Source organism: Gambusia affinis, linkage group LG07 (genome assembly GCF_019740435.1).
Source record: "Gambusia affinis linkage group LG07, SWU_Gaff_1.0, whole genome shotgun sequence".
NCBI lineage: Eukaryota > Metazoa > Chordata > Actinopteri > Cyprinodontiformes > Poeciliidae > Gambusia > Gambusia affinis.
Window position 1 is genome coordinate 6,500,063 of NC_057874.1, and position 16,509 is coordinate 6,516,571.

Sequence of the window (16,509 nt, forward strand, 5' to 3'; positions counted from 1 at the left end):
GAGTTGTCCGTTCTCTTGTTTTTGCTGAGCAGACCTGTCGCTGACGTAGGTGAGATGAATATATTAGGACTGTTTGTGGGAAGAACATTACGTGACATTCCTGAAGGCAAGAGTGAACTTTGGGCTCTGGTTATCTCACCCTGGTGCATCATAGCAGAGTCACAGGCCTGGAGAAGACAGAAGTTACAGCTCAACAAGCCCTAAGTGAATTCCAACTTCACAGCTAGTGTCAATGTATTTGGATCGTGGGAAGAAGAAAAGTTGCAAGTTAACAGCAAGACCATACAAAACGTAGTTCAGAAAAGCATACAGACCTAAAAAAAAAGTGCATCAACATTTTTTACTTGTGCGCTTTCAAATTGCATTTAAAGCAGAAAAGTAATTTTATGACGTACTTCTTTGACACAAGAAGAGCCTTTGGAGCCCTGCCTTATTTAAAGCACAAGAGCATTTCCATTTATGAATTGGTATGTGTATCTGGAACTGTCTTTTGTTGAGAAAAGTAAACTGATTATTTACTTGGCAAAAAAAAAAAAGACCTGTCTGATGGGAATTTGTCAAATGGGTGTGTTTTGTCCTCACAAGACGTGAAGCTTACTGCATCACTTCCTTGCTAGACAGACGGATAAAGATTTACTTCCTTTGCATTATTCTACAAAAATCTCGTAAAACTGAAATAAACAGATTAATAGTGTATTGTCTTACAAGTGTGCTCTTAACAACTGTAATGCTGTGAGTAGAATGGCATAAGCATTCACAAACCAACATGTAAACCTATGAAAAGCTACTATCTCCGTCTGGTAGCTTGCTAATGCTGATCCTCATGCAATTAAATACACAACAGTACGCTTAAGTCTGTGCAGACATGCAGCACATATTTAGATGCTGCCCCCTGGTGAAAAGCAAAGCAAAAAAAACAAAAACAAAACATCAATACATGGAATATGTAAAATCATCCTTTATTCAAACTTTTCAATAGAGAAATTTTGATTTTCTTGATGCGGTATGCGTAAATTTTCAATTCTATACAAAACCGTATGTAAAACTTTAGATCTGCAGATATACAAGAAGAAACTCTAGTTTCTTAAGAGAGACAAGACCTAAAGGGCTGTCCAGTAGCACACCAAAGCAGTAATGTGACATTACCGCTGTCAGCTTGCAACAGGAGTAAAAATGTGTGTTGGGAGGCAACAAACATAGATTGCAGGAGGAGAAGAAGAAGAAGAAGTTTGGTATAGCAACAGAGGTTAGAAGCCTTAAAAAAAACTATTAGTATTAGAAATTGTAAGTTTCAATCTAAATGATAGATTAAAATAAAGAATACCCAACTCTAAGCATCTGAAATCTAAAATGCCATTTCAAACATATCCTGTTGTGTTTTTAATTCTTTTTTTTTCCAGCTTTAAGCAATAGGACACACTTGAAGCGTCACATAATAAATAAATAGCTAAACATTAATTTAAACTTTGATTTTTAGTAAATAAATACGACGTAAATTTTAAATATGCTGCAAGGTGATGGAGATGAACAGAGCGAGCTTACAGCAGGGTTAATTGTGTGAGAATGGTTGTATGGCTTATTCATAGTTAGGAAGGCAACTCAGCAGGTTACACAGTTTGGAGTTCAAACTAAAAAAAATCAACAAAAACTAGATCATCATTCAAGAAAAAAGAACAACAGAAACAAACCGGCTGTCTAATACAAGTGATTTTTATAGCTTTAAAGCCAAGTTTGCATACGAATATTCAGAAAATAAACCAAACTATGATACAGTGCACAATTGTACATTATGTCTTTTGTTCACACAAAATCAAACCTTCATAAAACACGTTTTACTTTTGCACCATCTTGAATGAAAAGGAGGTTTTAACAGGGCAGATAAAGGGGCATTAGTCAACGACTGCTCTGAAGGAAAAGAGGCATCGCTTGAGGAGGGAGGTAGAGAGGCCTTCCAGTATGGCTACGATTGTATTTTATGTTAGCAGGTGAACCTAAAGAACCTTTAAACTCACCAAACAGATCATCTCCTCTCCTTTTTACCCAAAGGAGTCTTTTTCAAGTGGGAGCGTTTTGGTCTCTCCACTCACGTCGCTCCCTCTTCCCCCTCTAGTTCTACTCTCTTTCTCTAACATCAAGGCTATTTGAGAAAGCCCTTGTAGAGGAAATGAGAGTGGCTGGTAAATCTCTCGTTCTCCAGGCAGAAGAGCAGGTCCCTGAGATTGACACGCGTGATGCGCTGCCGAGTGAGTCTGGAGCCGGAGGAACCAGCGGTGCCGGTTAGAGACGAGCCTGTTCCAGATCCCTGAAAGATGTGGGAAAGTTAAGGAAGAAGGAAATGGTGAGGGATGCTGACAACATCTCCGCGTTTAGTGACGTTGGACTAGTGCATAACTGTGCAGTGAATGGTAAAAGGACGTAGTGTGCTGCAAAGTGAGTACACCCACTACATTTCTGTACATACCTTACGTCTTTTCATTGGACAACATTTAAAATATGAGACTTTGATGTAATATAAAACAGTCGGTGTACAGCTTGTAGGGTTTCTGCAGGTTTTTACCAACCCAAATTTAAGACTTCTTAAGACTGTACAGCAAGACCTGTGTCACGACACAAATGTACGAACATCGTCCAATTGGTGGTAAATTTCCACTTACCCATAACGGATACAAAAGGCTAGCTAGCTAGCAAGTGTACATTAGCTGTGAGTTACCAGTAGCCTCAACAGCAAAGCCACAGAACGCAAAGAAGATGTCTCAGTCTGACTCAAACTTTTGCCTGAAATTTAATTCTGCACATTTAAGACATGCGACTAGTATATTAAAGACCATATTACATTTTTCTAAGACATTTCAAGGCCTTCATTTTAGATACATTAATTTAAGACTTTTTAAGGATGAGCAGAGACCCTGGTTTGTATAACAGCTTATTTTATCCCCCGAAAATTATGGGGGTTGTTTGGTTTGGACTGATGCACAATTTTGGTGTTAATTCTTCATATAGGAATTTTTATACCGACCAAGAAACCTGTATTTAGGTCTCATATGATTGTAAAGTGACAAAATGTGGAAAAGTTCAAACAGTATGAATACTTTTGCAGGACTTTGGAATTTTTCCCTTTATTATCTAAAGCACAAGTGTCAAACTCCAGTCCTGGAGGGCCCCAGTCCTGCAACTTTTAGATGTGCCTGTTTTAGATGAGCCTCTGCTGCACCACCTGAATAGAATAATTAGGTCATTAAGGTTCTGGAGAACTGATCCACACAAAGAGGAGGTAAAGAAGCCATTTCATTCCAGTGTTTTGTAGCTGTGCCACATCTAAAAACTGGAGGACAGCGGCCCTCAAGGACTGAAGTTTGACACCCTTGATCTAAGGTTTTCAGATTTTTGAGAGCAAATGGAGCTACAATAAAGCATTCCACATATTTTCTGAGACAGTGGCTGCATTTGCAATGACCGGATTTGCGGAAATTGGAATTATAAATTTGCTTCACGAAAATACCTCAATTATAAAAATAAAAAAGTAAATGAAATGAAAAGTTTCCGCGCTAGATTGAGGAGGTTTTTTATCTGTATCAAAAGTAGTGTATTCCGCAAAACACTACAAACACTTTTTTTGCCATCACACGAGTCACGCAAACAACAGGCTGTTACTCCTGACGGAGAAGACGACAGAGTTTTGTTTTTTTTACATTAGCAGAATATTGACAAAGTTTTAAACACATTTGTAATGGAAACACAGCTATTGCTTTTTAGATTCTAATTATCAGTTAGCCATAATCATCAAAATTACATGGAAAAAAAGGCATAAAATGTTTTACTCTATGTATAACAGATCCACATAATACATGAGTCCCACTTTCTAAAATGAGTGACAAAAGATTTTGAACTTTTTTCCTGCTTTTACTCGTACAAGAGCAAAAAAGAGAGCAAACTGAGTGTTTGGACAGAAAGCACCATATGGCCAGAGCTTTCCCTGGGTGAGAGCCTGCATGTTCTTCTGAGCACACTTCTCTTCCAGATTCCACCCACAGTCCAAAGACAAGCAGATTACACTGATCAGCGATGAGCGAGGGAGCTCATAAAGACCATCAGCTCGACCAAAAAGAATGATTATGTTGGCAAAGCAGAAGCTAAACCATTTAAAGGAGACAGGAGGTAATAAAAAAAGGAATGTTTAAACGCCGATTAGTGCAAGTTGAGAAGTCAATGTGAATATCTTCCGGTTTTAAAAAAAAGTGACACCTTTCCAAGTATGCCATAAAGCGTTAGCTGTAATATTAAACTGCAATAAGAGCAGTAGGAAGGACAAATGAATTGTTTCCTCCAAAAAAAAAAAAAAAAAAAGTTTTTCTTCAAAAGAACAGGGAGAATAAAGGATGAAAGTCTAAAATGAATGTGTCATTTCATCAGTCGTACTTTAATCAAGCTTGTTATAATCCGATGTGTGTTTACAGGAGTCAGCTGACGGTTGCAGTGAGAACAGAGCTCTGCTTGACCTAATGAGAGGCGACACCCTGCAAGTTTCTCTGCTCGAGACGCAGAGCGCTTGGCGAGAACTGCCGGTGACAGCTGCTGACAAATTCAGCTTTCTATGCCCAACACAGCCATGGGGAAGCATGCTCGACTCTCACCGCTAACATTTGTAACCATTAACAAAAAGAATGTTTCAAACTGGAGCTGTAAATACACTCAGTGACTCCCAGAAAGGATCTGTTAACGACAGTGGCCTGCTAAAGTATTCATATGTCTGTTTTTAACATTTTACTCACATTAGAACCTCAAACTTCAATGTGATTTAGTTTTTTTTTAAATTAGTTTGTGATGGGGTAATCTTGTCACAACAAGCAATAAATCAATTCACCGCACGCTAAATTAAAAATGAGCTTGATCATTTCAACTTGGACAATAATCTTTAAAAAGACACTTCCTGGGCGTGCTGTGGTGGCGTAGCGGATAGCACGACCCACATTTGGAGGTCTTGAGTCCTCGACGTGGCCGTCGCGGGTTCGATTCCCGGACCCGTCGACGTTTACCACATGTCTTCCCCCTTTCCTGTCAGCCTACTTTCAAATAAGGGACACTAGAACCCACAAAGGACCCCCTAGAGGGGTTAAAATAAAAAAGACACTTCCCTTTTAATATTGTTTAAAAGCCGCCATTTTGAAAAACACTGGAAACATTTGACATCCAGTATAAAGTATTTAGTTAGAACTTTTTTTTCCATATAAAAATCCTACCTGGCTCTTTTCTTTTTCCTTTCCAAGAGGAATGATTTATATTTTTTCGATTGGTACCAGATGCTTCATAATCTATTTTAATTATTGTTGTCTCAGTTGTTTTGTTTAGTTATTTTGGATATTTAAAATGTTTTCCGGTTCCAATGTTAAATGTTCTTGATTTATTGCATTAGTATGCAATACATTGAAAATGTTCTCAAAATGACAATGTAATTGTTTATGGTGATACTTTCTGGCATAATTTATGGTCCAGCAAAATTTGCTATTGTGACAGAATTATGATAGGTCAACACAAAGTGGGACATAATTGTAAATGGTAGGCGAAATTATTTTTAAGTTCCCAAATGTATCAAAACTTGATTGTCCACCTAAACTGACAAGTCTGGGCAAGGGAAATATTAATCAGAGAAGAAGTCAGATGGGCCAATATAACTCTGGAGGAGTTGCATTTGTCCAATCCATAAATCTGGTCATTTTGAATTACGGGCGAATAGACGTCTGTTTTTTTCTTTTTTTAAAGCGTACGAAGTCCTCTAAAAGTCTCCAGATTTTAAAGACCAGAGGAAACATACCTCAAAAGACTTGCAACTGAAAGCCATGCATCGTTTTTTACAATTATCAATGTCAATTATGTGTCACTTTTTGTTTACGAGACATTACTTAAATGCATAAAAGATTTTGACTTTGTGTGAAAAGATAAACTATGGCTGAGTTGTGGTGTCAAATAATAACCAAAACATGCAATTACAGAATATTTTCCAATTGATCCTTTTGAGTTTTTCCCTGATGTTGCGGTAATAAAAATAGGACAGGTGGGAAAAAATATATATATATAGAGAGAGAGATGACCCAGAAACCTAATGCATCCGGCCATGGATGCTGCAGGTGCACAGGCATAAATTGTGCAAACATTAATTATCGTCCTCATTGTTACCTCAGCTGAAGCAGATGAGGATGGGGAGTCCAGGTTCTTCTTCTTCTTCCTGGGGCCAATGGCTGCCAAAGCAGTCAGGTTGGCCTCCCTCTGTCTCATCTGAGCCAGCTCCTGCTGCTGCATCTGGACAACACACACACACACACACTCACCTTAAACTGAATCAGTTGTAAACGTGACAGAGAGACCTGCAGACCGTGCTCCGCCTCAACTCGTACCTCTTTCGCCTTCTGTTTCAGACGCAGCTGCTCCGGATCCTCTTGCCGCGCACGGGACTGAAAGGCCGACATGAAGAAGAGTCGTTTATCCAAAGTGCAGTTGCTTATTTAAGACACTTCGATTGCAGTTTGATGTTAACAGCGAAGAATAAAGAGTAAGATACTGCTTATGTAACCGTGCGATAACTTAAAAAAAAAAAAAAACAGGCAAAAAAAAAAATCCACTTATTTTTGCACAAGATAATTAAAAGGTAAGTGGTTTCATTTCTGAAGTCACTTTGATCTACTTAGGCATGATTGAGAATTTGTGGAGATTAGGGTTATGGCAAAAAATGCCTTTCAACAACAATAAAAAGTTAGAGTGTATCACCTAAACCTTATTAAATGCACACATTCCTCATGACAAAGGAGCTCCTATTGGTTAACAACAGTAGCATGTTGGGATTTAAATTCACCAACAAACTACAATAAGCCAGTATCAAGAGCAGGGATTTACGACTTCGAAGGTACAGTCCCAAAGCCCTAAAACTAAGGGCTCTGACTCAATTTCAGACTTTAAGTCCCCACAGAAATCCTGAACAGTTGAAATAGTTTTTAACAAAACAGCAACAACCAGAAGTCTTCAAATGTAAACTCTGAAACACAAAGGGTTTGTTTTCTTTAAGCTTACTCTTATAGAGTAAGCGAGTTTTCACACATTCTGGCTTCAACAGACTAAAATCTATGAATCATTACCTATTTAATGTCATGTGGTTAAATCTGATGTTAGAAATTCAACCCAAATACCAATCAGGAAGCTTGCTGACAGCGAGCTCCCTGCTGGCGAGTCATAAATCAATCTCAGCTGACCCTGGGGTCAAACCGTACACCGCTCTCGAGTCAACTGAAAAGCTGTTGAGTGACTAAAATGTCGGATGTAGGCGAAACTTTGAAGACAGCTGTTTATGGTGAACACAAAAATGTAATAGGCAACAATAGGCACACGTGTGTTAATGAAGAAAAGCGACAGGTTTCGTTATTTAGATTCATGATGGCGTACCTTAGCTGCCTTCAGCAGGATCTCTCTCTCCTGCTCTTCCTTCCGCTGCTTCTCCAGCTGGTCGAGCTGCTCAAAGAACTTCAGCTGAGTCCGAACGTCACTGCTCTGCTCATAGCTGTCATCCTCCTGTTAAAAGACAGCATCGATACAATGCTACGTCAGAAGAAGTCAATGTTGAACCTACCGGTAATCATTTTAAAGCCGTATTATGTTGTTGTTTTTTTCATTTATGGCACAATCAAGTAACTGTGCTGCCTTCAGTCATGTAAAACAAAAAAAAAGGACATAATTCAACACCTTGAAATTGGGCCTCCTTCTCTTTAAGAAGATCCTACTCTTTCTGAAACTCCTCCTTCAGGAAGTCATCACAACATGGCTCCTCTGTTAACCCTTTAACAACCTTTTTATCACCGTTGCACGGAGAAGGAGCTTATGTAATGAGCTCAGAAGTTCCAACAGGTGCTTGCTAATTGCTGCTGGCTAGTCTGAAGGAGCTGAGTGAGAAAGTCACAGGGGAGGGCTGATCTGTGAAGCGGAAGCTCAGAACCTGCATCTCTGAGGAGGGACGGCCAGGTCCATCCAGGCGCTTTGTACAGCTAAATGGTTGCCACGGGCGATTAAAGAATTTCTCTAACATGCATGAAAGAATGAAGGCAACATTCCCAGTGTGTTTTAGAAGAGCTGTCTTAAAGGGGAAGCTCAAAAAAGCTGTCTCTTTAAGAAATCTGGTGGAGATGCAGCATTAAGCTTCTATACCCCGCTAATGTTGAACAAATTGAGTTCCTTTAAATCAAGGCCAAAAAAGCCACCTGTTTACAGTTACTTTTGATTAATGGTAAATGGAACACTGACCGACATTTTTTTATGTGTAATGGTGATTTTGATGATGGCATCTGACAAAATGTAATGGTTATGTTTCACAATTGGTTCTATATTATGATGCAAGACACTTTGAGCTGCCTTGTTGTAGCAGAGAAATGCACTCTGCTAATAAGCTTGACTTGGTGTAATTCATCAGCAAACCTTGAAGTTGATGTTTTTCTGCTGGGCTACATGGGAGACTTTTTCAAGTAAGTTCAGAAGTCGGTGCTGGGTGGCGTGAGAGACGTAATTCACCACCTCGGTGCTGAACTCCGTGACGCCATACTTCATACCTGGAAGATGAAACAAACGATGCGGTGAGAGACTGACCGACTGGAGGGTCTCGTACAGTCAGGAAGGTCTAGAGCCTCACCGATCTGCAGCATTCTCCTCTGCAGCAAGGCGAAGGAGAGGAAGGCCTCGTCCTTGCAGGAATGTGTCACCGCGCCGACGAATCCCGAGTTAGTTGCCAGGATGTTAGCGCTCTCCTCTGATAGGTTCACTCCCGCCATGGAGGCCACGTCGTTGATGTCGTCGTCATCTCTGCCGATGCAGAAGCAGACGTGTTGTGGTTACAGTATCCGACAGTCAAGACTTATTTGCTTTTTCTGCAATAATTTTACATTCATCTCTTCACAAAATTATATTAAGACAGAACTGTTTATGATGGCGAGTGCAGAGTTATGTATGACGATTGGAAATTTCCACGTTCGTCATGTCACATGAGCAAAATTTATGGTGTATTTTATTTAGATTTAATGTGATAAGGTAGTATATAATTTCCAACTAAATGCAGATTAGCATTCGAAAAGTCAGCCCCCTTTACTAAACATGGTGGTGGCAGGGTCATGGTGTGGGAATGTTTTTCTTCAAATCTGTCAAAGATGAGAGGAAGATGAATGAAGCTAAATACAAAATAATTTAAATGTTTCAAATGCAATAATGAATGAAAAGTATTGAAGGAGGCCAAATAGAAATGTGAGAGACATTTCAGATTTTCATTTATAGAAATAATTCTGAAACATGCATGTTTTTCCTTCGACTTTACAAATATGCCCCATTTCATGTCATTCATGTTGGCCTACTATATAAACAGTTGGGTCTGTCGTTTTCTATCACTTTGGGCTCATCTTTGTATTCCAGCTTGAAAACCTTACCAACTTCTGTGTAAGACTGATTTAATGAAAGACTTTGGGTGAATAAAAAAAAAAAGAGTTTCTAATGCCTTAAGAAGTCAGCAGAAATCTTATGACTGTCTGTGCCTTTTCTTTTTAGGACCAAATCCCAAATGATAATTTGTGGGTCGTAACTGGGCACGTTTTTGAAAATGCCTCAAAGGACGTCTGTGCTTTTCGCAAGGCACGGTACCAACAGCAGAAAAAGAGATGAAGAGTCTCACTTGAAAGTGCCACCCGCTTCTTTCAGCTTGTTCTTCTGTGCCTGCGTCAAGGCGACGGCGGAGACTTGCCTGGAAACAAGTGTCACCTCGGGTCTCAGTTGAACCGCTGCAATGTGGGGTAGCAGTGGGGCAGGGGGAATGACAGAATAAACTACGTGGATGCAGAAGGACAAAGAAACAAAAACAATGGCGTTGTCAGGGTGACGCCTCACCTGGTTGCAGCTCCTTAAGCTGCACTTGCTGCTGTCCCACCATGATGCGACCCGGGGTTTGATTCCGCAGAGCCATCATGGGGGCGGTTGGTAGAGTTACCTGAGGTCTCAGCATTGCTCTTTGCTGCTGAGGTTGGAGAACCTGAGGGGGATTTAATACCCACACATTATATCCAGATTAAATGGCAGCTATTGATCCCATGCAACGCACATGGCAAAAGCATGTGGTGTTTTTCCTCCCCATTTCAAACTTAGAATCCAGAAAAACTACCGTAGTAACAACGTTTTAGACTCCTATTCTTCCAACCCAGAAAATTTTATCAAATCAGAGGATACTTACTTATATACCTATCTACCAATCCTGAATGAGAGTATATAGTTTATATACTTTGGATCAACATTATTAGACTACTCTCTAGACTCCTGTTCTTCCAACCTAGAAATGGAATTAGACCAGAGGATACTTAACAACCCTGAACAGCAGCACCTCGTCTACATACTTTAGATCAACATTAGATACTTTTTCTTCTTTTGGTTTGTTATTTTGTTTGTATTTCCTTTTAGGTCCTGTAAAGCACTTTGTATTGCCTTGTTGCTGAAAATGTGCTGTATACCTTTACCTTTCAAAACTACCTAACAAATAACATTTTAAAAAAAATACACAATCGTAATTCTGGACCCATCAGATGCTTATAGAGTGATGAGTAGAGATTTGCCATACGTTATTTTTGTAGTCCACTTCTCTCCCCCGCCCCAGCAGTGCACCGACCACTCTCAATAAAACTAACTATTCTCCACCCCCCCTTCTCTTTGTGTGGCCTGTTTAACTCGGCTTGATTCGAGACGATGGAAAGAACAGCTTCAGGGAGAAACGGTTTCATTAAAGCCGAGCGGCGAAGACGAGCGCAAAACACTAAATGTAGAAAATATCACATTCAACAATGTTTCTCAAATGGGGAAACATTTAGATGGCGGCATCCTAGATTTAACACTGGTGCAGATTATTATAGTGTAAAATAATCAACTGAAGTCAGCTGTTACATTGCTCTGGTTCAGTAGGAGGCTGCTCTACTTGACGTTTTCATTCATTTTTATTTAAGATTAGGCCGATTTGGACTGTCGGGACCTACATGTTGAAAATCACTCATTTTAGAGCTCATACATGAATAAAATCAGCAAACATTTTTGGAAATATTAATAAAATAATTTTAATCGAGTGTAGTTTTTTTTTTTGTTTCAGCATCCATTCTCACCAAAGCCATTTCTAAAATTTATGTTTTTGTTTTTTTTAATAAAAAAAATAAAAAAATGGTCAACCGAGGTCAAAGTTTATTCATTATCCTGCTGGCTTTTTCAGATTGAAGAAAGAGATTTGTTTCTCGTTTGCACTGGAGAAATGCCTTTCCAGTTTGTTACAGCTGGAGCTGTTTGAAGATAATATGAGTTATAAAGCTGGAGTGTTTACAGTGTGACCATTGGACCAATGTGGCCCTTTGCTTAAGCCCAAACTGCAATACAAGATTCTGGAAGATTTCAGGCGTTACATGCTTTTTTTTCATTTACACAAACGTGAGACACTTAATGCTTTGGCTCTGAAACAATTTAGAGCTCAATTTTTCTAGAAAAATTTGTTTTTATCATTAGCTATTTCATATTTCTACACTTTTAATAATGATAAACTAAGATTTTTATGCCAACTGAGTATTTTCAAAAGCACAAATTTCGGCACAAAAGGCGAGGAGAATGAACATGGCATTTTTTTGCCAACACTCTTACGGCCATTACTGAACAAAACATTTGAGTCGAGACGGCTCATTGAAAATCATCGTAGTGTGGAATGACTTTCTTCAGGTTTTACACCGTAACCGCTATGAAACACTGAGATTAATGCTGTGCATTGTTACCAGTGACGTTGTCTGTCCTTGACTGACTGTAGGCTGAAGTTGGGGTCTGCTGCCCGGAGTCGTGAGGCGGGGGCCGGGGCTGCCCAGGACCACCGTGGTGGACGTGGCTGAGGTGGAGGAGACGGCCACTGAGGCCGACTGAGGAAGCTGACTCTGCTGGATGAAAGCTGCCGAGTCTGGGGTGAGCTGCCTCAAGGCTGGGAGGCTTCTCTACCAAATTAATAAAAGTAGGCAAATTGTTTAAGGTGAAGCCGTAGCATAGTAACAATCTTAAAGTGTGCTGCTGTTGGCTGAAAGGTTTAAACATGGCAGAAGTACATGGGAGTTCTCACCTTCAGGAAAGGCACTAGGTATGGTTGGGGTGAGGAATTTAGCTCTTTGTACAATCTGCTGGTGAACTCTTCAGCTTCCAGCTTGTCTTCCTGGGAAAACATCAAAAATCGAAGGGTTTACATTTACGTGAATATACTTTCTTACTTTTTTAGTGCCTCTGGGGATTTTTTACTATTGCAAATGCAAATGTCACTGTATGAGGCACACTCACCAGCAGGTCTTTGACCAGCTCCCTCACAGTTGCTGCAGTCTCTGTGGACTGTTTCCCGCTGGATGCCAGCTTGATCAGTGTAGACAGGAAGTTCTTGCACTTCTTTACATTCTCCATTGTCTCCTATGGCAAACAGAGACGATCCACATTTCAAACAAGCCTGAAGTCTCAAAATAACAACGGTGTATGTCACAGGATGGGCGACCTTCGCAAAATAATCAGTGTGCATGGCCGGATTTACACTGATGTGGGCCCGTGGGCTGGAAACCGTTTTGGTGCCCTATCCACTAAAAGAAAGGTTCTTTTGCTAATGAAAATTACAGTGCATTAATAGGTAGTTGTATTTATAAATTGATAATACCAACTGATGATGGTGGATTTAATACATCCATTGACCAGTAGCTCCATGTTGTTGCCCAAAAAATAAAAAACAAACAAAAAAAAAAGCTGTTTTTTCATCATTTGCTAATATTTGAGTACTGTTTATATTCATAAAGAAAAGCCCAAAATATTATTACAACTCACTTGATGTAAGCCTATGACTCTTACGTACAGTAAATGGTTGTAAAACACATGCATTCGTAAAAAAAATAAATAAAAATTTATGTAGCCCTTTACCCCCTTCAAAGAAAATTGGAGCCCTGGACTACCACCCCTATAAGCCCTTTTGAAACCACTTCTTACCTTGCTCACAGTTACAGAGGTGACGGTGGTCCCAGGTGTGGGAGTGAGAGTTCTAGGGGCCAGTCCTGGCACTGTGGCCCCTACGGAGCTCTGGGAAGAGACAAAAACAAACAAACGTGGACAACCTCACAACTTTGAAGTCCTCGTTGGATAGAAATATACTTTGTTACAGCACAGCAGGTAAAATGCTCCACAGAGCAAACCAGACATGTTTTTTCTTCACAGTTTTGTTTCTGGGAAAACCCCACTGCAGCCTTGTGTTGCATTACATAATATTTATGTAATTATGCAATAATTACATAAATCTGTATGGATTCACACTAACTGTATCAATGCAAAAGCAGAATGCAAATTAGCAGTTTTGAGCCCTGCATTGTACATAGCAATAATTTCTATTGGATAGAATGCATAATAAATATGTTATGCTGTAATTATGTAAATACACATTAAGAGCTTAGGTTTGCTTAAACGGTGCATAACACATTAGTGAAGTATCCACATTCCCTGACATTTTCATTTTTTGTCATTTTACAAACTTCAATAATGTATTTTTCACAACACAAAGTACTGCATTACCTTTAAACGGAAGGAAACTGCTAATGGATTTGACATTTATTTACAAATGAAAGCCTAAATTTCAGTTTGCATTTGTATTTATCCATTTTTACATTGATAACCTTTACATTAAATTCGAACAACTGCCTTCACAATAACCCCTTTAAGTCCAGTTTCTCCAAGTCTTAAACATCTAATGAAACACAGTCAGAGGAGCCTGGGGATTATAGTACGCAATATAAATCAAATTTTAAAGCACCATATTATTAACACGTTTGCAGAGTCCTGTACGTAGAGAGCATCTACACACCGACAGGATAGGCGCTCTGTGAAGAGCAGTGGTCGCAGCGAGTGACACAGGGGGCGGACATCCTGGTCGGATTATGGCGCCCGGAGAAACTTGTCGGTTGATGATTGTGGTTCCAGGAGCCTAAAGAAAAAAAAAAGTAATTACAGACTAACCGCTAGACTGTTTTACTAGTTTCCTTCTAGAATATACAGTTTCCTGAAACCCCAAGCCGAAGATACCTGTGTCGCAGACACATTTGTTGGTGTGGCGGTTCGAGGTGCCATGCCTCCCTGCGCCTGCGCCTGCGCTTGCATTTGGGCCAGAGCCTGCTGAGGAATCACCAACAGCTGCCCACTCTCGCTGCGCACAAGCACCATACCTGAAGCGTATCAGAAAGCTGAGTGAGAGCGCTAGCAAAAAACTTAAAAAGGTATTTTATGCTTTATTTTTGTGTGAATTATGATGGGCTGTTTTATTATTTTGTGAAGCACTTTGTAACATTTCTTTATACAAATAAAGTATTATTATTCCAGTGTTATTATTGAATGTGTTTATTTTAAAGACAAGTTCTATAGTTACAGTTCAGAAGTTTGGAAAACTTACATAATAAGTTTTCTGTTTAAACTTGCAATAACTTATAAAATGCTAAATGACAGCTCAACCTCACTTACCCGGGGGTATCTGGATGTTGTGTACACTGGGCTGTGCCGGAGAGGCCTGTGGGAGCCTCGGAGCCAGCATCTGGGTCGTGATCCCGGGCGCACCTGCGGCTGACATGCCAAGAGGTCTGGGAGCAGTGATGGAGCTGGGGGCGGCGGCGGCAGCAGTAGCGGGCTGCGGTGCTGACTGGATTATCGTTGTTGGCGGCTCTGCTTTAATGATGTGCGAACCTGCGCTGACGGGCTGCCCATTGTTTACCGGCGGATTTTGCATGCCAATACCCGTCTGATTCGTTGCATTAGCGGCCACGGCGGGACTCGCGGCACTGCTGCCGTTCAAAGTTGTGCCCGACCCGGCTGTTTGCATAGGCGGCCTGACAAGTGTCACGGTGGGTCCTGCTGCTTGGTTCGCACCGTCCGAATTTATTAGCGGCGTCTGAATGACACTGTTTGACGAGGGGGAAAATGAGACGCCGGTCTGCCCTTTTGACAGCACTGCTCCGGTGCTGGCAGCCGCGGCTGATATCACAGTGCTGCTGCTGCTGTTGTTGTTACCAGTGCCACTTGTCGCTTTCGCCCCCTCCAGAGGGGCAATGCTTCCTGTATTGTGAGAGTTCATAGTTTGGCTCCCATTAAAAGTCTGCACAGAGTAAGAGACGACTTTCCCCGGTTGGTTAGGGGGAAAACTTATACCGTCACCGACAACAAGTGGTTTTCCCGGCTCGTGTCCCCTTTTGGTGTCGGTGCTGCCTGTCGATGCGTCCATGGCTGAACCATTGGGAACTCGCTAAGCGGAGACCCTCCTCTGCACTTCAACTAGTTTAACCGGGAGTAACACACGCTCGAATGTGATGGGGGAAGACTACTGTACGTCTGTTGCTTTTCTCTGCCAACTCCGGCGCTTGCTTCTCGTTTGTTCTCAGAGAACAAATAAGGAAAACAAAATTAGTAGTTACAGCGTACCTGCTTTAGCAACCGTCTTGACCAAGTCCCAGCTGGACATTAGCTCGAGCTACCCCCCCGTCCCGGAACTATAACCATGTAATTAACGGCTGCCACGTGCCAACTCAAACTAATAAACAAGGACAGCTGTGACTCTACAGACCGTGGAGGATGGCAAACTACCGCTTTATTCTCCCCCGTCTGTGAAAAGAGTTCATCCAGCAGACTGGGGCCAACCGCCATCTTCGCACTCCTGCGAGCTTGTGAAAAGTGAGGTACTTACTAACTGACGTGCGCCTGCGTACAACGGCCAAAAGTCTACAGACCGGGGAGCTCTCTGAGCGGTGATTGGCTGCTCTGTCTGCTAAAAGGCGGTACCAATGGCTTCAGCTGTCATTCCGGGAGAAGTAGAAGAACGTATAACATCTCACCGGGACGATATGTTTTCACCGAATTTTTCATACTAGAAACCATACTATGTCTTGAACTGCAGATAATCCTTTTCAGAATTCAATCCTGTGACCTTTGGTGGATAAACACCCAGGTTTGCTGCAAGCTTAATATTCAAATTTTAGAGTTTATTCACACTGGATGCACCGGGCAAGATGGCTGCAGCGAAATGAGGTTTCGGTTGTACAGAGGCGTATAAAGACGCCCCACCCTTTTAAAAAATGACTGTTTAGTCTTGAGCATTGTATCTAAGCATCTCTGCGCTGACTTTTATACAAAACAATAAATGTTGTTATATTCATGTTTTAAAGCATCAATACGACAAATCCCTTATTAGTAAATTATAATATGTGTTTTTATCTGCATCCAGGGGCGTTTTTAAGATCTTGAGCCTTTGGGTACCCTCCCTCGATAAAAAGCTTTGTCAGCTACATAAATTTTCAGTTATTTATTGAAAAAATAATGTAGAACCTCTTTGCAGCTGTGACAAGACACTCTTAATTAAATCACGTAGTGTATTTCCCACAGAAGTGTGTTTTTGTGAGTGATTGCAGACATATTTCACACCCTGTTAATGCAATG

General features: G+C 40.8%; 1 protein-coding gene across 1 annotated transcript; it reads right to left on the reverse strand.

Moving 5' to 3' along the window:
- Positions 1 to 938: 938 nt before the first annotated feature.
- LOC122834326 (transcription initiation factor TFIID subunit 4-like) lies at positions 939 to 15,766 on the reverse strand. The gene is made up of 15 exons (XM_044122672.1): positions 14,548 to 15,766; positions 14,116 to 14,255; positions 13,898 to 14,017; positions 13,033 to 13,122; positions 12,349 to 12,471; positions 12,137 to 12,226; positions 11,805 to 12,014; positions 9,901 to 10,042; positions 9,689 to 9,794; positions 8,663 to 8,832; positions 8,452 to 8,582; positions 7,429 to 7,554; positions 6,390 to 6,446; positions 6,172 to 6,294; positions 939 to 2,302 (listed from the first exon to the last, which is right to left on the reverse strand). The coding sequence occupies exons 1-15, from the start codon at positions 15,299 to 15,301 to the stop codon at positions 2,138 to 2,140; spliced, it is 2,547 nt and encodes an 848-aa protein (XP_043978607.1). The 5' UTR covers positions 15,302 to 15,766; the 3' UTR covers positions 939 to 2,137.
- Positions 15,767 to 16,509: the final 743 nt, after the last annotated feature.